Below are 27,317 nucleotides of genomic sequence, written 5' to 3' on the forward strand. Positions count from 1 at the left end.
CTCCAATGAAGCAATTCAAAGGACCCAGAGCTTGTTTCTTCCAAACAACCTAGGCAGTCCCCACAGGCCAAAAAAAAAAAGGAGAGGAAGTGGACAAGTGGTCGCTGATACCCCAGGGACAGCCTGGAAGCCACTGCCCAGTTAGGCCAGCCTCACACAGCTCCTGCCTCAGGGACTCATCTCCCAGTGTGAATAAGGACTCCTTACCACAGTATCTCACCTCCTGGAAGGAAAGTCTATTCAACACATCCAGGAATGTTCAGGATTGGAGGAGAACTAAAGAGGCAGCACAGCCCTCCACCAGTTTTACTTTGGGGGTATGTTGCTTTTGATTTGGTATTTGGGGCAGCAGATCTCCCTTCATGGCATTGCCACTCCAGAATCTGTCATGGACAGAAGATGGTTGCAGAGGTAAGAAGTGGAAGTGGGAAGAGGCCCTCAGAAATGGAAAACTGGGGAAGAGAATCATGCCAGTTCCTCCTTTTTTATCCTGTGTCCCAGCCCAAGGCAGCTGGGAATGAGAGTCAGGAGCAAGGGACTTGGAAACAGAAAATGGGAAGACAGGCTATCTTTGCAGTGCAAGTAAAGGAGCACAGACCTTCAGAAAGTATCCACATGGCTGCAGGAGAAGTGTGAGAAGTGGAAAGTGGGGACAAAAGGAAGTCTCAAGGATAAGGGCAGAAATGGTGATGACAGAGGTGGTTGTCTGCCCAGCCCTCTGTCCTGTCCCCAGTACAGGGCCTAGAGTGCCTTAAATGAATGGACGAGTGAATGGACACATATAGAAATGTCAAAAGCTGCAGCTGTCAATAAAGGTCACCAAGGCAAAGCAGAGGGACACAGGGAAGAGAATAGGAAGGTACTCAGGTCCTGCCTGGGAGGGCAGAGAGACAGGGTGAGGGCTCCAGAGGCAAAGATCCTTGTTGGAGAATTGAGGGTTAGGTTAAACTTTCATCCTAAAGTGAGCTCCAAGTCCTGGCTGACTTAGGACAAAATGAAACGCTTACCTGCAAATAGCATCAAAGGGCCAGCGAGCTGCAGGCAACACCTCACAGTTCTCTTGAAGCTTGTGGGATAGAGGGGTTGGAGACAGAAAGAAAATGGTGATACAATTTAAAGAAAAGGGAAAGAAAAGAGCATGCCTCTTCACTTTCCCCTCCCCTAGATCCAGGAAAACAGGCCAGGTCAGGCCCCTCAGCCACATCATCATTTTAAAATGAAAATCCAGCCTAGCCTATGAGCAGGCATTTTCCAAATGGCTACAGAATTCCCGCACCTTCCAAAAATACCTCTTCATGGAACTCCTGCCAGGGAGCAAGGGCCACATGCCCAGGCTGGAACCAACTAATTGGGCTTTCTGAGCCCAGGAGCTACTACCCACATGCTCTGCCGACCCTAGATGCAGGAAATGCCCACTGCTCTGTCTGGTAAACCCAGCCAGACAGCTACTGGTGCTGAGCCCAAGACTGAGAGCAAAGCATCCTCTAGCTCCACTTACAACAAAAAAGATTATGGGAGGCTGGATGGCTCAGCAGTTGAGTATCTGCCTTTGGCCCAGGGTGTGATCCTGGAGTCCCGGGATCGAGTCCCACATTGGGCTCCCTGCATGGAGCCTGCTTCTCCCTCTGCCTGTGTCTCTGCCTCTCTCTCTGTGTGTCTTTCATGAATAAATAAATAAAATCTTTAAAAAAAAAGATTATGTGATTTCCAGGAGTGGTTTTCAAACCTTGCTATGAATATAAACCATCTGTGCAGCTTTGTAAAATAGACACCAAGCCTCTTTTTTTTAAAATTTTTATTTATTTATGATAGTCACACAGAGAGAGAGAGAGAGGCAGAGACATAGGCAGAGGGAGAAGCAGGCTCCATGCACCGGGAGCCCGATGTGGGATTCGATCCCAGGTCTCCAGGATTGGGCCCTGGGCCAAAGGCAGGTGCTAAACCACTGCACCACCCAGGGATCCCAGACACCAAGCCTCTTGTCAATCATATGAAGCAGAAGCTCTGGGAGAAAGGTCACCCCCCCCCAACCATGGAGTGGGGGAAGTAGCACAAGGGCGCTTGAGAAAAACTAGTCGGTGATATTCTGTTCCTGACCATGGAAATTACCCAGCTTGTTCACTTCATGAAAACTCATCCAACTGTAATCGCATGTGCAGTTTTCTGTATGTTTGTTACACTTCTTTTTTCAAAGAGCTCCCCAACAGGTTTGAAGACCACGGAGTCAGAAGTCTAGGGTGAGGGTCTTAGAGAAGCTGAGTACATTGGACAGGGGTCTGCCTCTACTCTTAGGCGGGTCTCTGACTTTCAAAGGGAAGAAGCTCCAGGGATGGGAGGAGCTCCAGGGAACAACCTTCCTTGTGCCCACAGATGCAGACTCCTGACACCAGGAACAGCTGCCAAGTGTAGTGACTTGTCCTGCACCTTGCCTCTTGGACAGGGCTTGCTCGGGCCCCCTGTGAGCCAACTCCAGAGGGCCATTTTCACCTGTGGCCTTGGTTTTCGTTCCCTGGTTAAAGAGGTTGCAGAGGCTACGAGTTGCTTGCCACCCTGATTGCTCCCTTTCCCAAGGCAATTAGCTTCTTGAAAGGATATGCTACCTCCCACAGGATCTGGGGAATTCAGGACATTTACTAGTGTCTTCCACCAGGCACTGTTCTAGGTGCTGAGGACACAGCAATGTCCTTGCTATCCTTTTTTTTTTTTTTTTTTTAAGATTTCATTAATTTATTCATGAGAGACACACAGAGAGAGACAGAGACAGAGACACAGGCAAAGGGAGAAGCAGGCTCCCTGCAGGGATCACACCTTGAACAGAAGGCAGATGCTTAACCACTCAGCCATCCAGGCATCCCAGTCATTGCTGTCCTTACTGGGCTTATATTTTAATATAGAGCATGCCACTCAGTTACGTGTGAAAGAGATCAGAAGATGCCGCCTCAAAGTCTACCACTGTGAGGGATCCCTGGGTGGCTCAGTGGTTTAGCTCCTGCCTTTGGCCCAGGGTGCAATCCTGGAGTCCTGGGATCGAGTCCCATGTCGGGCTCCCCGCATAGAGCCTGCTTTTCTCTCTTTCTCTCTCTGTCTATCATGAATAAATAAATAAATCTTTAAAAAAAAAATCTTCCACTGTGGTTTAAGGATTATTTTGAGTTGAAGGCAATTAAGAAACAGAAAATGGGGGAGAAGAAAAACGAAACAGAAAACACAAATTCTTTGTCCTTTTCTGCAGGAAACAGAGCATACATTTCTCTTTTGTTTTGTTTTGTTTTGTTTTTAAGATTTTATTTATTTATTCATGAGAGACACGGAGAGAGGCAGAGACACAGGCAGATGCCCCAGGGCAGCTCTGTTGAAGTCCCTGCGTGGAGCCTGACAGGCGACTTGATTCCGGGTCTCCAGAATCACGCCCTGGGCTGAAGGCGGCGCTAAACCACTGAGCCACCCAGGAATCCCCCTACATTTCTCTTTTGTAAAGGAAATTTCCATTTGTAAAGATGCTCCTCTATCTTATCAGGAAGAGAACAATTTGGAGAGAACTCTCGACCCTCTTCATCACTAAATCTGCATAACAAACCTTACCAATCACCCTTATCTTCCATTAGTTTCCCATGTATATTTAACTTAACACATTTTGATATCCCTAGAAACTCAAATCCTCCCCCCTTTCCCTATGAAGTTAAGAATATAAGCCTTTCAGCGGTTTAGCACCTGCCCAGGGCATGATCCTGGGGTCCTGGGATGGAGTCCCACATCGGGCTCCCTGCATGGAGCCTGCTTCTCCCTGTGTCTGTGTCTCTGCCTCTCCCTCTCTCATGAATAAATAAATAAAATTTTTTTTTAAATATATATAAGCCCTTCAGGGGTTTCACCCTCATACATTATGCAATGCAATGCAGATTCATGGGGAACCTGGTGTTAAACCATTCGTAGACGACCTACTTCTGGGTCCAGGTTTCCTACGTAGCAGAGCAGCTTCCTCACTGTGATCTATTGAAAGCCCTCATCAGAAGGGCTTGTGAAAAACAAAATAAATACAGCAAAAAAAGAAAAGAATATAAGCCCTTCAACCTATGGAATGGGAGAAGATATTTGCAAATGACATATCTGTTAAAGATTTGGGGTTAATATCCAAAATCTATAAAGAACTTATCCAACTCAACACCCAAAAACCAAATAATCCAGTTTAGAAATGGTCAGAAGACATGAATAGATGTTTTCCCAAAGAAGACATCCAGAAGGCCAACAGACACATGAAAAGATGTTCAATATCATTTAGCATCAGGGAAATACAAGTCAAAACTATAATGAGATACCACCTCACACCAATCAAAAAAGCTAAAGTTAATAACGCAGGAAACAACAGGTGTTGGAAGTGATGTGGCAAACAAATGCAGAAGAGAAATTATTAAATTTCCTAACTACCTACAGCCCATTGACAGGTCCTTGAAACAGGCAGAGGGACATTCCTCTAGGGACCCAACTGCCCCAGTGTTCATAATTTGCTAAGGACAAAAGGCAATCTTTGCCCGACCCCCAGGTTCCTGTAAGCCTACTTTAACATATAAAAATTCCTTTAGAAATTTTCTTTATCTCTAAAAGCTCCATGATACGTGTTGGCAATCCTCCTCTAAGCACATGACCTACCGATATACATCTGAAGGGTCCTATAAGGTTTTATTAAACAGTAATAAATGACCTTGTTCCAAAAATAGCCCCCCAAGGTACTGGAAATCTTGCTTCCAAAATTCATTAGAGAGTACTCTATCCTCAAACCCTTCCCAACTTGAAAGTATATAATGGGTCACACCTCATGACCCCAGGGCAGCTCTTTCTGCTCATGGTCCTGTCGCCATGTTTAATAAAACCAACATTTTGCACCAAAGACATTTTAAGAATTCTTTCTTCAACCCTAACATCTTTCTTACATCACAAGGATATAGAGAAAAGGGAACCCTCTTTCACTGTTGGTGGGAATGCAAACTAGTGCAGCCACTCTGGAAAACAGAAGAGGTTTTCCTCTTGGAGTTTCCTCAGAAGGTTAAAAATAGAGCTACCCTATGACCCAGCAATTGCACTACTAGGTATTTACCCAAAGGAGATCTATATCTATCTATATCTATCTCTATCTCTATCTCTATATCTATATCTATATCTATATCTATATCTATATCTATATCTATATCATCATCTATATCTATCTATATATCTATCTATGCTTTTAACTCTAACCATTTAAGAAGCCATCTACTTCCTTTGTTGGCTCCTGTATACCTGTATATAATAACGTTTTCTCCTGTTAACCTGTTGTTTGCCAGTTTAATCCTCAGGCCCCAGCCTCTGAGCCTAAGAGGGTAGAAGACTGTGCAGTCTCCAAGTGTACTTAACAGAGGCACTCAAGATAATGAAGACTGGCTCACCAGTCTCACAGTCACTCACTGTGCCCAGGTCTCCATGTCCAATCCTTTGCTCATACACATTCTTTCACCTGCATTGACCTCCAGCCAGCTCTGCTGTGAAAATCCAGCCAACCTCCAAATGCACTGCAAATGCAACTCCACTCAGAAGTGTCTCATCTCTGTGACTTTGGTGACTTGTGCCCAGCTTAACACTTCTTAAGAAACTCTTCCCACTCTATTTGCATTCTTGTTCTCTGTGTCTTTGTCTGGTTGTCCTCCCTCATTCTCAGCAGATAGGAAGGGGATGTATTGTACTTTGCTGCGTGTTCTCTGCAGCAGCACCCAAAGCCATTCTGGGCCTATAAAAGGCCTTGGAATGTTTGCTGAGATGGATTAAATTGAATGGTGGGAGAGCGTTTCCCTTAAAAAAAGTTAAAAAAAAAAAAAAGAATCATCAGTTAACTTTGTTCTATGTCTGTAATTCACAGACAAAAGGTCTATTGGCTTTTTTTAAACTTTATTTTAAGAATTTTTAAACATAGAAAAAATTGGTGAGAATAGTACAATTAACTCCAGTGTATATATCATTTACTAAGTGTCCAACTGTTGATGTACCAATTTTCTACATTTGTTTGATGTCTGTCTAGATATAATTGTCATTGTTATTTTTGAACCATTTGATAATAAATTACAGACATTGTGTCTTATGTTCCTTTTTACTTCATAGGTATCTCCTAAAACAAGGACATTCTCTTATTATGATCCAGTGAAGGAAATTTATCAAATTTATGTCACATACAGTCCATATTCAAATTTATGAATAGGATTCATAATCTGAGAGGATTTTGTCGACCCCCATTTTGACCTCACTCTGTACTTTGTAATTGATTAAGTTCTTTCCAGCTTCTCTCTGAACTCAGGCAAAAGAGCCTGTATGCAAAGCCTCCCCTGATGGGAACTGGAACTACGTTGACCCCAACCAGACCAGACCAGCAATGAGGACTGCCCAGAGCCAGCAAGACTGTGCTGGTGATTGGCCCCAAGACAGTGATGATCTGACCTTTCTTGCACACCTGCAGGTACCCTCCAACTGTTGTCCCACTCTTTCCTGGTAGAAATCTAGAAACATTTGTGGCATCTTGGAGACGGTCTTGAGATGTTAGTGGGCTGTCCCCCTGATGTTGGCCTTGCTGAAATAAATCGCTTTCTTGTTCTGTTGCCAGTCGTCTCCCTGCCTCTGATTCTGTCAGCAGGTAGTGGCCAAACCCAGTCTGTGTGGGGCCCCAGAGCCCGGTGTTCCCACACCTTGTGCCGGGGCTGTATTTACAGCTAGTTTTCCCTTATAATCTGTGTGTTGCCTTTGGTTATGTCACTTTTGTCTCTTTCCTCACTCTTCCTCCGTCTTTTGAGGCATACTAGTTATTTATAAAATAGTTTTCCACTTGAGTCTGTCTGCTGTCTGGGGGCAGGAACACCCCCAAAAGGGAGGTGCCATCAGAGCAGGAGGCACCCAAAGTCAGTTTGACTCATGCCCGGGGGCGTGGACTTCTAGTTAAGGTAGGAATCTCCGCTGGAAGTTAGTGTCCCTTACTCCGTAGCTTACAAGGAAGCTGTTGACATGGCTCAGTATTTCAGGGACTGAAGAACTATCCCGTTCCCCGTCCGAGGATTCCTGCCGGGCCCTGCTGTTTTTGCCAGTCATTCAAGGAAAGCGGAGCTGGCCGCCCCCCAGGAGTAGAGATCCCAGGGCCAGGTTGGACTGAGAAGGAAAAGCAACTGGGACAGGAAACTAAGCGGAGAGCCGGGAAGGCAGTGGGCGCGCCGCCACGCGGGGCCGAGCCGCAGCTCCCTGAAGCCCCGTGGCAGGCCCCTCACACCCCTTCGGTGCCCTTCGGAGCCCTGGCGCTGCTGCAGCGGGGCTGGCCCTTCACTGGGAATGTGCTCTGGACCAGTTTGCAGGAAGCAGAAGAACCCTCCTTTCCTTCTCCATTCCCTGCTGGTCCCTGGTAATCCTCAAGAAGAAATGACCCAGAAGCATTATATCCAGAAATTGTCCAGAGGCCAGTGAATCTGAAGGGTTCCAGATGTCTGAGCCCGGCTCGGCCTTTGCAGCCAGGCCCTCATAGATCCACTGCCTGTTTCCTCCACTCCTTGCAGATATTTGCTGTACTGTTGTACACACCCTGGGCTGGCAGTCAAGGCGGAATGTGGGGGTGCACACCCACAGGACACAAGTGCTCTGGACAAATTGCCCACAAGTTTTCATATGCCCAGTGGAAAGTGTATTTGTTTTCTGTGGCTACCATAACAAACTGCCACAAACCGAGTGACTTGACACAGCACAAATTTATTCTCTCACCCTTCTGGAGGTCAGAAGTCTGAAATCAAGGTGTCAGCAAGATGTGCAGGTTCTCTAGGGGGAATCCTGCCTCACCCTTTCGAAGCTTCTGGTGCCTGCAGGCATCCCGTGCCTTCCTTGGCTGTATCTTCCAACTCTGCCACTGTGGTCACATTGCCCCCTCTCCTGTCACAGAAAACTTGTCTTTGGATTTCAGGCAGGATCCTGCAAATACCCAGATAATCCAGGATGATCTTATAGTAGATGCTTAATTTGATTATCTCTGCAAAGATCCTTCTTCCAAATAAGGTCACATTTGCAGGTTCTGGGGGTTAGCACATATCTTTTGAGGGGTCACCATTCAACCCACTAAAGAAGAAGGTATCCTTTCTTCCACTGCGGACAAATGATAATTTTCCAAATGTTTCTCTGAATGAATGCTAAACTCCTAGCTAGAATTCATTAAAATAGTCCTTAGGGGCACCTAGACGGCTTGGTTGGTTGAACAACCTGCTCTTGGTTTCGGCTCAGGGTCCTGGTCTTGGAGTTGTGGGATTGGGCCCACACTGGCCCGGTGCTCACCCTGGAATCTGCTTGTACCTCTCCCTCCTCTCATTCTCTCTCTCTCTCTCTCTCTTTTTCTTTCTTTTAAATAAAAAACAAATAAATAAAATATTTAAAAATAAAATAGTCCCTAATGGCCCTTTTGGGCCTACCCAAATACTTTTCTTTACACACATAAATACATAAGCACATGTACCCCCACACAAAAACTTCTACACACTGAGATGTACACATTGTACACACATGCTTGTACAAAAACATGCATGTATACTGTACTCATACTGCATTATGTATCGAGTGCCTACTGCATGTCAGGCCCTGTGGCTATTGCATGCCAGGCCGTGCGGAGCATAGGAAACACCGCAGTGAATAAGGCAACAAGATCCTGCCTTGTTTACACTCTGGTAAAATATTTACATGCACACAATGTGCAAAATACAAATGCAGAATACACAATTCCCAGTGCTCCCAGAAAGGCTAAATTCAGCAATTCTAGGCCATAGGCAGCAAAGGAATGCGAAGGCCTTGAAGTAAATAAAGTCACCAGAGAATGGTTTCTTTCTTTCTTTCTTTCTTTTTTTTAAGATTTATTTACTTATTTATTCAGAGAGAGAGAGAGGGAGAGAGAGAGGCAGAGACACAGGCAGAGGAAGAAGCAGGCTCCATGTAGGGAGCCTGACGTGGGACTTGATCCCAGGTCTCCAGGATCATGCCCTGGGCTGAAGGTGGTGGTAAACCGCTGTGCCACCGGGGCTGCCCACAAATGGTTTCTAAAACAGCAAATCATTGATTAAGTGAAACCTTTGTGAGCAGGAGTGGGTCCCACCCAAGAAAGAGCAGATCTTCACCTTGTCATGGAGAGGCTTGGGGTTCAGAAGTATGAGACAGAAGAATGTGAACAAATGAGACCACCTGAGCCTTAAGCAGCTGGAGAAGGCCAGCTTAGACACTGATGCTGGTTTTGAGAAAACAGAAGGCACAAGGCTGGCTGGAGGGAAGGGAGATGGCCCACAGGAGGCACATGCAGGAAGCTGAGGGCCAGAAGTCGGACATGATGTACAGAGTGAGGTAAGATTATGAAGATAATGTCATGGCATTGTCTACCACTACTGGCACTTGCACAGGTGTGATGGGTACGTGCTGTGGCAGCTCAGCTAGCCTTAACTGCAGACCCAGATTCCCTTCCTAATGTGATTCTTTTTTTTTTTTTTCCTTCCTAATGTGATTCTAACCAGCGTGAGCTATGAGCAGTATTCTTGCATGATAGAGGAGGAAAGGAAGGCAGAGGCCATTTGGTGGCTGTGGTACCCACACTTCCTCCTAATTATTCACACAATTGTCTGTTCCCTCTGGATCTTCCTTCCGAGTGCCTGAGAACAAGCTTCCAGCTGCGTCCATGGAACCCCAGCCTGCTTGGGACCTGCCCTTCCTGACTGCCTGCCCTGCTGTGGACTTTGCACTTGCTTTGCCAGCCCCCACAATTGCATAAGCCCATCCCTTATGAAAAAAAATTTTTAAAAAGAGAAAAAAACGTACACGTATGCTGAACTTTAATACACCTAGATTTATAAATGGTTAGGAATTTAAAAATTTTTTTAAAAAATCAAGCTACAACCAAAAAAAATAAAATAAAATAAAAATCAAGCTACATATTGAAATGCATTTCAAATACAAAAGTTTATAAACATCAAAATAGCATGAATTATACATTATATAATTCTACTATAATTTGTTAACAAATTTATTTAATGAAAATTAAGTATTTTAAAATAATCAACTCGGCACAATAGTCAAAATAAAAGTTTAATCATGAAATATTGATCATGAAATAATATTTGATTTTCTAAATCAAAGCAATTTTAAAATATAAAGTGTGTCTGCAAAGAAATGGAAAGACATTCCTTGCTCATAGATATTTTGTTTATTCATGAGAGACACACAGAGAGAGACAGAGACACAGGCAGAGGGAGAAGCAGGCTCCCTACAGCAAGCCTGATGTGGGACTTGATCCAGGACTCGGATCACGCCCTGAGCTGAAGGCGAATGCTTGACTACTGAGCCACCCAGGCGTCCCTGGAAGAACAAATATTGTTAAAATGTCCATACTACCCAAAGCAATCTACAGATTTAATGCAATCCCTACAAAAATACTGACAGCATTTTTCACAGACCTAGAACAAACAATCCTAAAATTTGCATGAAACCACAAAAACCCAGAATAGCCAGAGCAATCTTGAAAAAGCAAAGCAAAGCTGGAGGCATCACAATTCCAGACTTCAACTTATATTACAGAGCTGTAGTCATCAAAGGAGTATGGTACTGGCACAAAAATAGACACAGAGATCAATAGAACAGAACAGAAAATCCAGAAATAAACTCACAATTCTATGGTCAATTAATCTTCCACACACCAGCCAAGAATATGCAATGGAAAAAAGACAGTCTCTTTAATAAATGATGCTAGGAAAACTGGACAGCAACATGAAAATGAATGAAACTGTACCACATTTTTATACCATACACAAAAATAAATTCAAATGGATTAAAGACCTAAATGTAAGACTTGAAACCATAAAAATCCTAGAAAAGAGCACAGGCAGTAATTTCTCTGACATCAGCCATAGCAACATTTTTCTAGATAGGTCTTCTGAGGCAAGGAAAACAAAAGGAAAAATAAACTATTAGGACTGGATCAAAATAGAAAGCTTCTGCCCAGTGAAGGAAATAATCAATAAAACTAAAAAGCCACCTACAGAATGGGAGAAGATATTTGCAAATGACATATCCAGTAAAGGGTTACTATCCAAAATCTGTAAGAACTCATACTACTCAATTCTCCAAAATCAAAAAATCTAATTAAAAAATGGGTAGAATGGGGGCCACCCGGGGGTGGCTCAGTGGTTGAGCATCTGCCTTTGGTTCAGGGTGTGATCTCAGAGTCCCAGGATCAAGTCCCACATCAGATTCCCTGCATGGAACCTGCTTCTCCCTCTGCCTATGTCTCTGCCTCTCTCTCTTTGTGTCTCTCATGAATAAATAAATAAATCTTTAAAAAAATTAAACATTAAAAATGGGTAGAAGACATAGATATTTCTCCAAAGAAGCATACAGATGGCTAACAGACACATGAACAGATATTCATCATCATTGATCATCAGGAAAATGCAAAACAAAACTACAATGAGATATCACTTCACACCTTCCAGAATGGCTAAAATCAACAACACAAAAAACTGCAGATATTGGCAAGGATATGAAAAAAAAGGAAACCTCATGCACCATTGGTGGGAATGCAAACTGGTGCAGCCACTATGGAAAAGAGTATGGAGGTTCCTCAAAAAGTTAAAAATAGAATAACCCTAGGACCCAGCAATTGCACTACTGGGAATTCACCCACAAAAAAAAAAAAAAAAAAAAAAAAAAAAAGAAAAAGAAAAGAAAAAGAAAAAAACCTTAATTCAAAGGGATACATGAACCCCAATGTTTATATCAGCATTATTTACAATAGCTAAATAGGGAAGCAGCCCTGTATCCATGAACTGATGACTAGATAAAGAAGATTTGATATATACATACAATGGAATATTATTCAACCATAAAAAAATGAAATCTTGCCACTTGCAACAACATGAATGGACCTGCCAAAGTATTATGCTAAGCAAAATAAATCAGTCAGAGAAAGACAAATACCATATGATTTCACGTATATGTGGAATTTAAGAAACAACAAATGAGCAAAGGAAAAAGAGAGTCCCTTTTCCCAGTGCTCCCAGAAGGGATGAATTCAGTAATTCTAAGCCATAGGCAGAAGGGATGGATTGGGGAAGTGGGTGGGGTTGGGTGAAATAAGTAATGTAGCTTGAGGAGTGCACTTGAGATGAGCATTGGGTGACTAAAATAAAAACTTAAAAAATAAATAGGTAAATATTGTAAAAAATATAAACCATGTCTGGAGTTATGAGAAAACCATGTCTGGAGTTATGAGATCATTTTTTGTGCAAATATTTCCAGCTTCTGAAAACCTGACTCTTCACTGACTGGGAGAAGGTGAGGAGATAAACCCAAATGTCTTTCTGTTGTTAAGGAAACAAAATTCAACTGAGTAAAGATCTTAGTGGCTTTATATAATGATTCACAAATCAGCCAGCAGACACAAAGTCAAAATGAAAGACTTTTATAGGCAGAAGGGAACAGGAACAAGGCAGTTATATTGTTATACTAGCAAAAAGCAGGTTGGTTGTGGCAAGGTCACTTTCCTTTAGGGGATGGCAGGGGACTATCAAGCAGATTACCTCATTGCTGACCAGGTAATTTCTCACTAACTGATTTAATATTCCATTTTTGGAAGAGCTAAAGCTGTAATTTTTTTTTAAGATTTTATTTATTTATTCATGAGAGACCCAGAGAGAGAGAGAGAGAGGCAGAGACACAGAAGCAAGCTCCATGCAGGGAGCTCCATGAAGGGAGAAGCAGGCTCCATGCAGGGAGCCTGACGTGGGACTCGATCCTGAGTCTCCAGGATCAGGCCCTGGGCTGAAGGTGGCACTAAACTGCTGAGCCACCTGGGCTGCCCTAAAGCTGTAATTAAGTTAAGCCTTGGTTTGGTAATGTGGGGCTTAAAATAAGTGATTCCATTTGGGGCATATTGTTTTGTTTTTAACAATTCCCCCTTTTGATCAGACTCTCAGCCTGAAAGAAGTGATAAAAATTTAAGGCATTAGCACTATTCCCAGCTACCACTCTGAAACTGCTTATTCTCTGTGTAGTATTCATTGGTCAAGCATCTGGTTCACATTCTTTAAATAGCCATCTCTTTGTTCCTTTTCTGATGTTCTAGTCTTAGGGAGATCATTTGTTGGTGGCTACCAGCTGTGAACATGCATTAAAAAAAAAAAAAGAACAAGTATTTAAAGTTTTTGAGAGAATACAGTATGCCCAGGAGACAGTTGTAATTATTATAAACAGAATAATTCCCAATATCTGAAGTGCACTTCAGAGCCATGGTCCCCATGACTCAAGTCAATCAAAATCAAATAAGTCAAAGAAAGAGTTAAAGGAGTCATTTTAATTAGCTAAGTGGATTGTTCAATGATTTTATGTAGCTTTCAACTTCCCTAAAAGTGCTAATCCAGGTGCAGCAACTGGTGTTGGCTATAGCTCAGACATCTTGCTCAGCAAAAGATAATTAAAGTCTATCCAATTATTAAAAACAAGTTTGACCAGAGAATCTAGGGAATTTTGTTGGGCAGCTATTGCTTTATCAGCAGATTCTGCAATATCTTCAAGAGAAAGGCTCTTGATCATGGCATTGCTTGCAGTTACTCCTAAGCAGGGCAATAAGGATCTGCCAAAGGAAGTGACTTTGAATTATGAATGCCTCTTGGTAATTCCTGGGTCAGTGGTCAGGACTAGAAAGGTGACAGCCATGAAGGCCAGTAAAATTTGAGGATCTGTAGACCACACAAGCAGTTTTATTTTGGTTACTTTTGCCTTGTGTCCCTTTCTTTGTAAGAGCCTGCATGTAAGTTTCTCAGGTTTGGAGTTATGAGACAGAGACAGAGAAACTGACCCCCATGGTTAAGGAACCTATTATGACAGAGAGGAAGCTGAGTTTGTTGCAGAGAAACTGAGGCATTGGAAATCAGGGAGAAGTCTATGATGGGCAGAACCACAAAATCATCAGAACCATGGAAAATCCAACAGACATTTGGAAGTTGGATTATCTCCTTGCAATGCCTGAAATATGTAAACAATGGTATTTCCTTTCCAGGCCAGAGCAAGGCAAAAGAATCATAGGACCTTCATAGTGTAAGACTTATAAAAAGGATGGTCAGATAGGGAAGGAGAAATGGAAAGAAATGTTCTTGATCGATATCTTGGAAAGCAGCAGTCTACCTCACTGTCACCTACTTTTCTTCCTAGAAAAAAAAATTGATTTTGAGGTCTCTAGCATTTGCACAGAACCAGATGTCAGGAGAAGAGTTCTTCATTTGTGAAATAGGCACTCAAGGTTCAACACCTTGTAATCCAGCATTAGTGTTGGTGGTAAATAGTTTTTGGGATAGTCCGTTCCATGACTCACTTTTACAAAAGCATTGAAGTAAAACAATAATGTCTATAAATGACAAAAGACTTTAAAATACCCGTTGCTAAAGATCTGATGAAAGTTCACTACTGACCAAAAAAATTGGTTATTTCTGTGACACACAACATTTTAAGATAACTAGAATTATGACTAATAATGTTATATCAGACATAACAGATTTCTGGAAATTTCATATAATTACTGGAACACTTATAATAACAGAGCATTACTTCTAACTTGACAATGTAATTTAATATATCAAATAAGCCTAATTAGATTAATATATCTCTTTTTATGTGGTGAGAGAGCAAATCTTTTGAGATGTTCCTGGGACCCACTGGAATATCCCAAAGTTAGACGGAGGTTGCAAAAAAGACTAGAATTCAATCTGGGGAAGTTATTTAAAAATATCAAAAGCTTTTTGGTAGTTGACTAAAAAGGATCACAGAGCATTCTGGAACAATACTTAATTATTCATTTAACTAAAGTGGCAATAAAAAATTGCAAAGGCAAATACAGAAGGTTACATAGTTCTGAGCAAAACTTTGCCCTTTCAATATTGAGAAGACTCGGTTTACTTAAGTAATCAAAGACATGTTGATAAAGATAACATGAAGCACAGGAAATTATTTTGATAAAACTTAAAATCTTTGCTTTCTAGGCAGATTACTTAAAAGGTAAAAACAAAACAAAAACAAAACTCCCAAAATCCTTGTTTAAATTTCTTATTAAGAACAGACCAGGGGGGATCCCTGGGTGGCGCAGCGGTTTGGCGCTTGCCTTTGGCCCAGGGCGCGATCCTGGAGACCCGGGATCGAATCCCACGTCAGGCTCCCGGTGCATGGAACCTGCTTCTCCCTCTGCCTATGTCTCTGCCTCTCTCTCTCACTGTGTGACTATCATAAATAAATAAAAATTAAAAAAAACTTTTTAAAAAATAAAAAATAAAAAAATAATAAAAAAAAAAAAGAACAGACCAGGACAGCTCCAGTGGCTCAGCGGTTTAGCGCTGCCTTCAGCCCAGGGCGTGGTCTTGGAGACCCGGGATCAAGTCCCATGTTGGGCTCCCTGCACCTGTGTCTGCCTCTCTCTCTCTCTCTCTCTCTCTCTGTTTCTCATGAATAAATAAATTTAAAAATCTTATAAAAAGAACATACCAATAGTTTAAGAAAAACTTTGCCTTTTTTTTTAAGATTTTATTTATTTATTCATGAGAGACATACAGAGAGAGGCAGAGACATAGGCAGAGAGAGAAGCAAGCTCCCTGCAGGAAGCCTGATGCAGGACATGATCCCAGAACTCTGGGATCATGACCTGAGCCAAAGGCAGATACTCAACCACTGAGCCACCTAGGTGCCCCCCAAAACTTTGCCTTCTTAACAGAGAGAAAACCAAATTCTAATTTTGTACCAGTTGTACCTTTGATTTTTAAATTAATTACATTAAAAATTAATTAAATCCATCTCAATCTTACCTTACATGAAAGTCCTTTCCCAAGATCCCTTTTCCACAAACCTTCTATAACTTCCCAAGTCCATTTAGTTTGTCCTTTGTTCTCTTTCCCATTCTGAAACAACTAGTTGGTTTTTTTTTTTTTTTAACATTTTATTTATTTATTCATAGAGACACACACACAACATAGCGTTGCCTTCAGCCCAGGGTGTGATCCTGGAGTCCCGGGATCTAGTCCCATTCAGGCTCCCTGCATGGAGCCTGCTTCTCCCTCTGCCTGTGTCTCTGCCTCTCTCTCTCTCTCTCTCTCTCTCTCTCTCTCACTCTCTCGCAGTATCTCTCTCTCTCTCTGAATAAATAAATAAATAATCTTTAAAAAATAAAAATTTCAGTCAAGAAACGGGTATGGGAATGGTAATACAAAATCGTTAGTTTGTAAAAGAACAGATGAATCCAAATTCTGTTTCTGCAACAGGTATTGGCAAGGATGTGGAGAAAGGGAAACATTCTTGCACTGTTATTGGGAATGCAAACTGGTGCAGCCACTTTAGAGAACAGTATGGAGTTTCCTCAAAAAGATAAAAATAGAACTATCCTACAATTCAGCAATTGCACTACTAGGTATTTACCCAAAGAATACAAAAATACTAACTTAAAGGAATACACGCACCCTGATGTTTTTAGCAGCATTGTCTACCATAGCCAAATTACGGAAACAGCCTGAATGTCCACCAATTGATGAATAGATAAAGAAGATGTGGTGTGTGTGTGTGTGTGTGTGTGTGTGTGTATGTCTATCCTAAAATAGACCTAAATCTGATGACTCTGTTGACGGAGTTTCCTTGCTCTGGCAGCAAACTGAGAGCTGCTATATGGTCAAATTGGCATTTATCAAGTGAAACTATGTATAGCATTGTATGAGTTTTTCTCTCTAACTTAAAAAAAAAATCATATCTTGAATGAATAGGAAGTGGACCATCCAGTACAGACCAGAGCTCCCAGGACAGGTCAGTATCTTGGCTATTCTTGGCTTTTTGCACTTTCATAAAAATTTAGAATCAGCTTGTCAAGATCTATTAAGAAACATGTCAAGGGACACCTGGGTGGCTCAGCAGTTGGGTGCCTGCCTTCTGCACGGGTTATGATCTTGGGATCCGGAATCGAGTCCCGTATCAGATTCGTCTGCTTCTCCTGTTGTGCCCAAGATTGCGAATCCGAGACACCACCAAGGAGCCGACACCGATGCAAACACACGAGGGTTTATTTACAAGCTCGGGCTTGGGTCCAAGTGCACCCGACACAGCGGAGCAGGGACTTGGACCCCGAGACTAAGAGGCGTAGCAGCTTTATAGGGGCCAGTGGCCAATGGGATTGTAACACACATAGAAAAGTTGCACAGTCATGCCGGTCCACACGCAGGTGGCCGATTGAATTACACCTTAGCCTCTAGTATCCACTTGAGCTGGCCTAGTACTGCGGTCAGAATCGGCGCGCAGTTTTGGCGGGCACAAAGCAGGGTTACATGGTTATGAGCCGATTTCAGATTAGGGTGTGCCCAGCGGTTGACTAAGGTGGGGCAGCGCCTTAAGCCATAAGCAGGTCGTGTGGGGGTCATACGGGAGGTGGCGGGTGCAGCACAAAATGGAGTTAGTCCTGCTCTGCTTGTCCAGGGGTGGGGGATTTTTGTTAAATTTCCTGGGTCCCACACTCCCTCTGCCTATGTCTCTGCCTCTCTCTCTCAGTCTGTGTCTGTCATGAATAAATAAATAAATCTTAAAAAAAAAAAAAGAAACATGTTGAGATTTTAATGAGAATTATGTATAATCTATAAATCAACTTGAGAATTAACGTTTATAATATTGAGTTTTCTTTCCTTTTTATTTATTTATTTTTTTAAATTTATTTTTAAGTAGGCTCCACACTGGGAATTCAAATTTGGCCTTTGAAAAGTGTTGAAAAGAGTTGAGATCAACCTTATGTGACCTCTCCCTTGCCCGTAGCTGATTGGTTCAGGGTAAGGCACCTGCCCCAAGCTGATCTAATGAAAGACTTCTCATGGATTTTTGGACCACAGGCTGAAAAAGGGTTGAAATAGGTTTTCTTTTGTGTCTGAAGTTGTAAACACACAACATTTAGGAGCTCTCTGTAACCATGCTTCAGACCACATAGACTGGAGGATTGGAAGCAGAAGCAGATGCATTGTTGAGAAAAAAGGGTGAAGCTTAGACAGGCACAGAGACAAGACAGAGAGGCTGGTGGTATTTGAGTCTCTGACTCCATGTGGTTTTTGAGAAGCAACGGCATTCGTGCTTATGGGATCCGAGAGTCCACTGTTCCTCATAATAAGTCCATCATTAGACTTAAACTAATTTGATTTGGGTTTCTATCACTTGCAACCACGAGTCCAACTAATGGAGTTGAGTAGACGTACAATAGATTTCTCAAATAGACCGAGACTGGGCACCTGGCCTGTCAGGCTCACAGTGTGGATCCCACTGCACACCCTCTGGTGCCCTTAGCCTTCTCGAACAAAGGCGAGCAGCTAGCAATCTCTGTTACTTTGTTTCTCTGCGGGAATTTTACTACCTCTGCTTGGGATAGATAATCAGAAGTGGTCTCTCTTACCCTCTTTTTCATGCAGGGTTTATGTAAAGTAAGAATTTGTCTTATTTTTATGTTTAGATGCCAAACTTTGGTTAGAATTTAATTACAATGTTTATCCTTTAGATCATCCATATGATCATTCTAGGGCTGTTACCGGTCTAACTGGCAAGCACTACATGTTAAGATGTCAAGAGTCTCTGAAAATAAGATAGAAGCACCAGATAAGACTTCAAAACAAATATTAAAAATCTGCACCACTTTTGTCTCTCGTGATAATGACCCTATATACCATGAGGCAAAGGGTAAGGTTTTGAATTTTGAGCACATTGTAGGGAAGAATTTTGGATACTGTGATATAGGGAAAAGGTCTATCCTATATATACAGATGGTTCTCAACTTTGCTTAAGTCAAATCTTGAACAATCTACACTTTCACACATGTAATGCACCGTGCACAGACAGACCCAATACACTTTCAAAGGCCAAATTTGAACTTTATTTTTTTTTAAGATTTTATTTATTTTTTCATGAGGGACACAAAGAGGCAGAGACATAGGCAGAGGGAGAAGCAGGCTCCCTGCAGGGAGCCCAATGCAGGACTTGACCCCAGGACCCTGGGATCATGCCCTGAGCCAAAGGCAGACGCTCAACTGCTGAGCCACCCAGGTGTCCCCCAGTTTGAACTTTAATATCTCAGCCAACTCAGGATGATTTCCGGCTAACTCGTGAAGGTACTATATAGTTTCCCACTTCAGCATCATCAGTTGTCATCAGTACCAGTATAGCAATTGATGTCAGTATTTAAATATTTAGTTGAACTAAATATACAAAGGAAGGTGCTGACTGGTGATAAAAAAAATAGTTCTCATAAACTTAATGCAGTTGAAACAAAAGTGGGAATGATTTGGTAGGATAAAATTGGTGAATCTTTAGCTTCAAGTCAGATGTTCATCACACTGAAACTGGTTAATTGTGTGTTTATTTGTGAAGGGGGAAAAATCAATTTATGTAGGATAATAGAAGACCCTGTAGACTTTGGGAAAGTGTTTGCCAGGGCCTGAAATGTTCTATGGCCTGATTCCATGGCCCAAAGAAGCATAATGAAGCCAGTCAAGTTTCCCAAGATTCTCCAAGGCAACCTGTTCTTGTCATTTCCCATGTTACCCTAACAACTCCAAGAAGGTTCTGGCCACTAAATTTTAATAGGATTGTAAAGTTTTAGTACATTCTTTTTTTTAAGATTTTATTTATTTATTCATGAGAGACACAGAGAGAGGCAGAGACAGGGAAAGCAGGTCCATGCAAGGAGCCCAATATGGGACTCCATCCCAGGATGCTGGGATCACAACCTGAGCCAAAGGCAGATGCTCAACCATTGAGCCACCCAGGCATCCCTTTTTCTTTTTTTTTAAAGATTTTATTTATTTCTTAATGAGAATACGCAGAGGAGAGAGAGAGAGAGAGAGGCAAAGACACAGGCAGAGGGAGAAGCAGGCTCCATGCAGGTAGCCTGATGTTGGACTCCATCCCTGGTCTCCAGGATCACACCCTGGGCTGAAGGCTGTGCTAAACCGCTGAGCCACTCGGGCTGCCCCCCACCCCCCCCTTTTTAAGATTTTATTTATTCATTCATGAAAGACACAGAGAGAGAGAGGCAGAGACATAGGCAGAGGGAGAAGCAGGCTCTCCTCAGGGAGCCCGATGTGGGACTTGATCCCTGAACTCCAGGATCCTACCCTGAGCTGAAAGCAGGTCCCAACTGCTGAGCCATCCAGGCGTCCCAAGTTTTAGTACATTCTTTTTTTTTTTTTTTTTAGTTTTTTTTTTTTTATAGTTTTAGTACATTCTAAACTTTCTAATTTAAGGTTATGTAACTTTGTAATACAACCATCTCTACAACTATCTATATCTAGATGGTTTATATCTATATCCAGATGTAGATAGATAGATAGATGGAATTTTTTTGTTTTTGGATCTATGGAATTTTTATAGAACATTCTAGTCAATGGTGTCTGTGTCTTTTTCTCCAAGAGAAAAAGGATCCAGACCTCAAGAACTGAGGATAGGGACTCTAGATCTGAACCAATGAGTTAAAATAGCTTAGGAATGTGCTGTCTGTTGGGGAATAGCCACATGAGGACACATTTTAATCATTAGTGCTGATGCAGGCCAGATTGCTTTCCAAGAAACCCTGCCCTGTCACTTTTTCCAGCCATTTTTGTCTGAGGACAGAGGAAGTTAAGCAAGCTTGGGTATTCTTGGAAGGAAAGCTATGCCTGAGCTTGGTGGCCAAAGTATCAGCAGGGGTGTGTGCAATGCAGAGTGTGATGACAGAAAGAGCAGCTCCCTGGATCCTCTAGGCAAGAGAGAGGAATTCAGCAACTGAGCATTCCAGAGGCCACACTTCTCCAGGTTTGGAGACCACAGGAAAAAAAATTCACTTCCAGAATCCAAATATGACCCCATTTCCCCTGTGCTTCTGAAATATGGCCAGGGCTTACTTCTTATTCAATTACTTTATCTTAAGAAACTTTGCAGTTTGAATAATTGATTTGGTATGAGGCAGCTAAGTACCCAGTACTGTTAGATTAAAGGATCTTAACTGGAAACACATTACCTGGAGAGACATTTCAAAATTTACAGACCTTGAATGCCCATTCTGAACCCACTGAATCAGAAAATCTGGGGCCTAAACCCATGTAGTTTGGAAAGGTCACATAGATTCTAACTCAAGCACCAAGTTAAGGGCCAGTGCAAAAGAACAAGGTGCCAGTAAGGTTAGGCTATGGCCTTGATATTTTTTCCTTTTTTGATGTTAAAAATGTCTATTTCATCTAAGTCACCAAAATACATTAGAGGCTATGTTCATTCTACTGGGTGCGCTAAACCAGACTTCTGACATAGATGAATATACATATCACATCTTGTTAAAATGCAGATTGTGATTTCTCAGGTCTAGGGGGGGCCTGACAATTTGCCTTTCTAACAAGTTCCCAGATAATGCCTATGCTGCTGGTCCAGACTTTGAGTAGCAAGGTCAGTGATTCTTAACCTGGGGCAATTTTGTCACCACTATCCCTAGGGGACATTTGGCAATAAGAAAGTCTAGTGCTGTTTTCTCTGTTGTCAACAGGGGAAGGGGAAAGTGTTAACCATCTAGCTGGTAGATATACTCCTAAACATCCGACAGTGCATAGGAAAACCCCCACAACGGAGACTATGCAATCCAAAATGTCTGTCTTGGGACACCTGGGTGGCTCAGCTTTTGAGTGTCTGCCTTTGGCTCAGGATGTGATCCTGGGGTCCTGGGATGGAGTCCCACATCGGGCTCCCTGCAGGGAGCCTGCTTCTCCCTCTGCCTGTTTTTTTGCCTTTCTCTCTGTGTGTCTCTCATGAATAAATAAATAAAATCTTTTTTTAAACATTTTTTCTTTTTTAAGATTTTTAAAATAGATTTATTTATTTATTTATGATAGACATAGAGAGAGAGAGACAGAGAGAGAGCCAGAGACACAGGAGGAGGGAGAAGCAGGCTCCATGCCAGGAGCCCGACGTGGGACTCAATCCTGGGACTCCAGGATCGTGCCCTGGGCCAAAGGCAGGCGCCAAACCGCTGAGCCACCCAGGGATCCCCCAAATAAAATCTTTAGAAAACAAAAAGTCTGTGTCTCTAAGGTTGAAAAATGCTGGACTTATTAGACTAAATGCAAAATGTATAAGGTTTGAAAAGTAGTGACTTTGGTCTTAATTCTTTGCCCCCGTGTTGACAATTAGATTTAAAGACTGAATTATTATTATTATTTAAGATTTTTATTTTATTGATTTGAGAAAGAGAGACAGCATGAGCAGGGAGGGTGAGGCAGAGGGAGAGGGAGAAGCAGACTCTCTGTTGAGCAGGGAGCCCATTGTTGGGGCTGGATCCCGGGACCCTGAGATCATGACCTGAGCTGAAGGCAGACATTTAACTGACTAAGTCAATCCAGTGTCCCAAGAATATAATTTTTTTGAAGAGAATTTTATAGAAGATGTGCATTTGCCCTACACCCAGTGACTGAGGAGTTCCTCGAAGAATTCCTCAGTGTATTCAAGTATCAAAGAGCTAGTTTTAAATATTTAACAAATCCTAAACCAACTCACAGCAGTAGCACTCAAAAGGGAATGTTTCTGTTACCCTTTCCTGTCTTCCTTTACTATATCCCAATCCCAAGTGTTCACAAGTTAGCCACACACAACACATTCCCCAATTTCAGGCTTCCCACATGTGTTCCACATCACAGTTCTTCACCCAGTCTGAGAATCCTCTTGTCTTCCTTCCCATTGGGTTTTTAAGGCCTCATTGAGATACTCCTCCCTTGACCATCCTCACCTGGAGTGATCTGGCCCTTTTTTGGTTTTCCTTGATTTGCTGTCACACATTGTATTAATGCCCCTATCAATATAGTTCTTATTTATTTATTTATTTATTTATTTATTTATTTATTTTATTTATTTATTTATTTATGATAGTCACAGAGAGAGAGAGAGAGGCAGAGACACAGGCAGAGGGAGAAGCAGGCTCCATGCACCAGGAGCCCGACGTGGGATTCGATCCCAGGTCTCCAGGATCGCGCCCTGGGCCAAAGGCAGGCGCCAAACCGCTGAGCCACCCAGGGATCCCTAGTTCTTCTTTTTTTAAAAGATATTTATTCTTTCTTTCTTTCTTTCTTTCTTTCTTTCTTTCTTTCTTTCTTTCTTTCTTTCTTTCTTTCTTTCTTTCTTTCTTTCTTTCTTTCTTTCAAGAGACTATGATTGTGCCTGTGAGAGAGCAAATGCAAAATGTATGAGGTTTGAAAAGTAATGACTTTAGTCTTAATTCTTTGCCCCAATGTTGACAGTTAGATTTAAGGACAGAATTACTATTATTATTATTATTATTATTATTATTAATATTGGGCAGGGAGCCCAATGCAGGGCTTAATCCTGGGACCCCAGGATCAGAGCTAGGTCTGAAGGCAGATGCTTAATGACTGAGCCACCCAGGGGCCCCATTATGGCTCTTCTTTTTAAGAACAGCTTTATTGAGATAAAATTCATACAGCATACAATTCACCCATACCCCTCAATGGTTTTTAGTATATTCAGAGAGATGTGCAACTATCACTACAATATTGTGATTTATAAGAAATATATGCTTGGTCATTCCAATGACCAAAATATTTTTCCCATATATATTTGGCCCTTAATTTTCCAAAAAAGACATAGAGATGACTAACAGACACATGAAATGATGCTCGACATTACTCGTCATCAGGGAAATACAAATCAAAACCATGATGAGATAACAACTCACACCTGTGAGGGTGGCTAAAATTAACAGCACAAGAAACAACAGCTGCAGGCAAAGTTGCGGAAAAAGGGGAACCCTCTTGCACTGGCACTGTTGATGGGAATGCAAAGTGGTGCATCCACTCTAGAGAACGGTATGGAGTTTTCTTAGAAAGTTAGACATACAACTACCCTACAATCCAGCAATTGCACTACCAGGTATTACCCAAAGTATACAAAAATACAGATTTAAAGGGATACAGGTGCCCTGAAGTTTTTTATTTTTTTCGCCCTGAAGTTTATAGCAGTAGCCAAACTATAGAGAAAGCCCAAATGTCCATCAACTGATGGATAAAGAAGTGTACACACACACTTCTTATTACTCAGCAATCAAAATATTACTCAGCAATCAAAAACAATGAAATCTTGCCATTTGCAATGATGTGGTTGGAGTTAGAGAGTATTATGCTAAGTGAAATAAGTCAGTCAGAGAAAGCCAAATACCATATGACTTCACTCATATGTGGAATTTTTTTGAAAGACCTTTATTTATTTATTCATTCATGACAGACAGGGAGGGGGGCAGAGACATAGGCAGAAGGAGAAGTATGCTTCCTGCAGAGAGCCCAGTGTGGGACTCGATCTCAGGACCCTGGGATCATGCCCTGAGCTGAAGGCAGATGCTCAACAGCTGAGCCACCCAGGCGTCACCATATGTGGAATTTAAGAAAGAAAACAGATGAACATATGAGAAGGGGGAAAAGAAAAAAAGGACAGAGGGAAACAAGCCATAAGAGACTCTTTTAAGTTTCCTTAAAACCCCAAGAGGACAGTTTTTTGGACCCTTTCTCTTTGGAGAGCTTCCAAGTAGTAGGAACAAGAATGCTTCCACATGCTACTGAGCTGGGCCCAAGTTCCCCAGAAGCTTCTTTATTCAGGACCTCCCCTAGGAGTCTCTTCATCTGTATCCTTTATCATATCCTTAATAAACTGGTAAATATAAGTGTTTCCCTGAGTTGCGTGCATTGCTCTAGCAAATTAATTGAGCCTAAAGAGAAGACTGTTAGAACCTCCAACCTGTAGCTGGTTACTCAGTAGTAACACGTATCAGCCTGGGACTTGCAACTGGCATCTAAAATGGGGAGTGGGAGGAGACTGAGCCCTTAACCTGTTGGAATATGATGGTATCTCTAGGCAGTGTTAGTCACCAGGACACTCTGCTGGTGTGCAAGAATTATTTGGTGTTGTGTGTGGGAAACACCCACATACATTGGAATTCGGTCTGGGAACCCTAAAAGAATGATTGTATCAATTCTAGAACATTTTCATCACCTAGAAAAGAAATGTTGTACCCTTTACTTATCACCCCTCATTTTACATCTCTCCCCTCCCAGTCAGAAACAAACACTAATCTACTCTCTCTATAGATTTCTCTACTATAGATATTTCAAATGAATGGAATATAATATGTGGTCTTCTGTGACAAGTTTCTCTCTCACTTAGGGCAAAGAGTTCAAGGCTCGGCACATTGGAGCATGTATCAGTACTATATTCCGTTTTATGACCAAATAATACTTCATTGTATGAATGTGCTACATTTTTTTAAATCCATTTGTCAGTTGATAGACATTAGGTTGTTTTCACCTTTTGGCTATTGTGAATAATGCTGCTATGAACATTCGTGTATAAGTTCTGGTGGGGATATATGTTTCATCTCTCTTGGGTGGGTAGCTAGGAATGGAATTGCCAGGTCATGTGATAACTCTGTGTTTATTTATTTCAGGACCTGCCAGACTTTTTCTAAGTGATTGTGCCAACTGCAACATCAGGAGATCCTGCTGCCCCTTCTCTTACCCCATTGTACTGCACACCAAAGGAATCTCCCATGGGCACAGTTCTTCTCCAGCCTCAGAATATGGATTGGGATAGACCATCCAAAGTGTTGTGAGACACCAAAGCCCCAACACATGGAGGATTACAGCAGAAGTCTTGTTGTCAAGTGGACTGGATGCTGTTCGCGTGGCCCCCTGCAGATCTGATAATGCAGGAGGGAGTGGGGGGAAGAGAGACACCACTCAGATTTTTTTTGTATATATATTTTTAAAGATTTTATTTATTTATTCATGAGAGACACAGAGAGAAAGAGAGGCAGAGACACAAGCAGAGGGAGAAGTAGGCTCCACGCAGAGAGCTCGACATGGGACTCGATCCTGGGTCTCCAGGATCACACCTCAGGCTGCAGGTGGCGCGAAGTCGCTGCACCACCGGGGCCGCCCTTTTTGTATATATTTTTTTATTGGAGTTCGATTTGCCAACATATAGTATAACACCCAGTGCTCAGACCATCAAGTGCCCCCCTCAGTGCCCGTCACCCAGTCACCCCAACCTCCGCCCACCTCCCCTTCCACCACCCCTTCTTCATTTCCCAGAGTTAGGTGTCTCTCATGCTTTGTCTCCCTCTCTGGTATTTCCCACTCATTTTCTCTCCTTTCCTCTCTAATTCCTTTCACTATTTTGTATATTCCCTGAATGAATGAAACCATATAATGATTGTCCTTCCCCAATTGACTTACTTCACTCAGCATAATACCCTCCAGTTCCATCCACGTAGAAGCAAATGGTGGGTATTCATCCTTTCTGATGGCTGAGTAATACTCCATTGTATACATAAACCACATCTTCTTTATCTATTCATCTTTCGATGGACACCGAGGCTCCTTCCACAGTTTGGCTATTGTGGACATTGCTGCTAGAAACATCGGGGTGCAGGTGTCCCGGCGTTTCATTGCATCTGTATCTTTGGGGTAAATCCCTAACAGTGCAATTGCTGGGTCGTAGGGTAGCTTTATTTTTAACTCTTTGAGGAACCTCCACACAGTTTTCCAGAGTGGCTGCACCAGTTCACATTCCCACCAACAGTGTAAGAGGGTTCCCTTTTCTCCGCATCCTCTCCAACATTTGTTGTTTCCTGCCTTGTTAATTTTCCCCATTCTCACTGGTGTGAGGTGGTATCTCATTGTGGTTTTGATTTGTATTTCCCTGATGGCCAGTGATGTGGAGCATTTTCTCATGTGCTTGTTGGCCATGTCTATGTCTTCCTCTGTGAGATTTCTCTTCGTGTCTTCTGCCCATTTCACGATTGGATTGTTTGTTTCTTTGCTGTTGAGGTTTTTTTTTTTTTTTTTTTTTTTTGCTGTTGAGTTTGATAAGTTTTTTATAGATCTTACATACTAGCCCTTTATCTGATACGTCATTTGCAAGTATCTTCTCCCATTCTGTAGGTTGTCTTTTAGTTTTGTTGACTGTTTCTTTTGCTGTGCAGAAGCTTTTTATCTTGAGTTAGTCCCAGTAGTTCATTGCTTTTGTTTCTCTTGCCTTCATAGATGTATCTTGCAAGAAGTTACTGTGGCTGAGTTCAAAAAAGGTGTTGCCTGTGTTCTCCTCTAGGATTTTGATGGATTCTTGTCTCACATTTAGATCTTTCATCCATTTTGAGTTTATCTTTGTGTATGGACACTACTCAGATTTTATTGCATGTCCCAGCTTACTCTTCTGTAAAATTCAGTTCCTGG

The 27,317-nt window shown here is 42.1% G+C and overlaps 1 protein-coding gene across 2 annotated transcripts in view; it reads right to left on the reverse strand.

Moving 5' to 3' along the window:
• The window catches only part of CRCP (CGRP receptor component), a 100,037-nt gene continuing 72,720 nt past the window's right edge, over positions 1 to 27,317 (reverse strand). Inside the window, exons 6-7 of one of the 2 annotated variants that reach the window (XM_055339264.1) lie at positions 1,008 to 1,066; positions 1 to 49 (exon numbers count right to left, since the gene is read on the reverse strand). In XM_055339264.1, the coding sequence (XP_055195239.1) occupies positions 16 to 49; positions 1,008 to 1,066 (93 nt within the window). In that variant the 3' untranslated portion in view covers positions 1 to 15. Of the gene's footprint in view, positions 50 to 206; positions 384 to 1,007; positions 1,067 to 27,317 lie in introns of those variants that run through there. The other variant, XM_055339262.1, reaches the window with a different exon arrangement.

The sequence above is a fragment of the Nyctereutes procyonoides genome, unplaced genomic scaffold (assembly GCF_905146905.1).
Source record: "Nyctereutes procyonoides isolate TBG_1078 unplaced genomic scaffold, NYPRO_anot_genome, whole genome shotgun sequence".
NCBI classification, from domain to species: domain Eukaryota; kingdom Metazoa; phylum Chordata; class Mammalia; order Carnivora; family Canidae; genus Nyctereutes; species Nyctereutes procyonoides.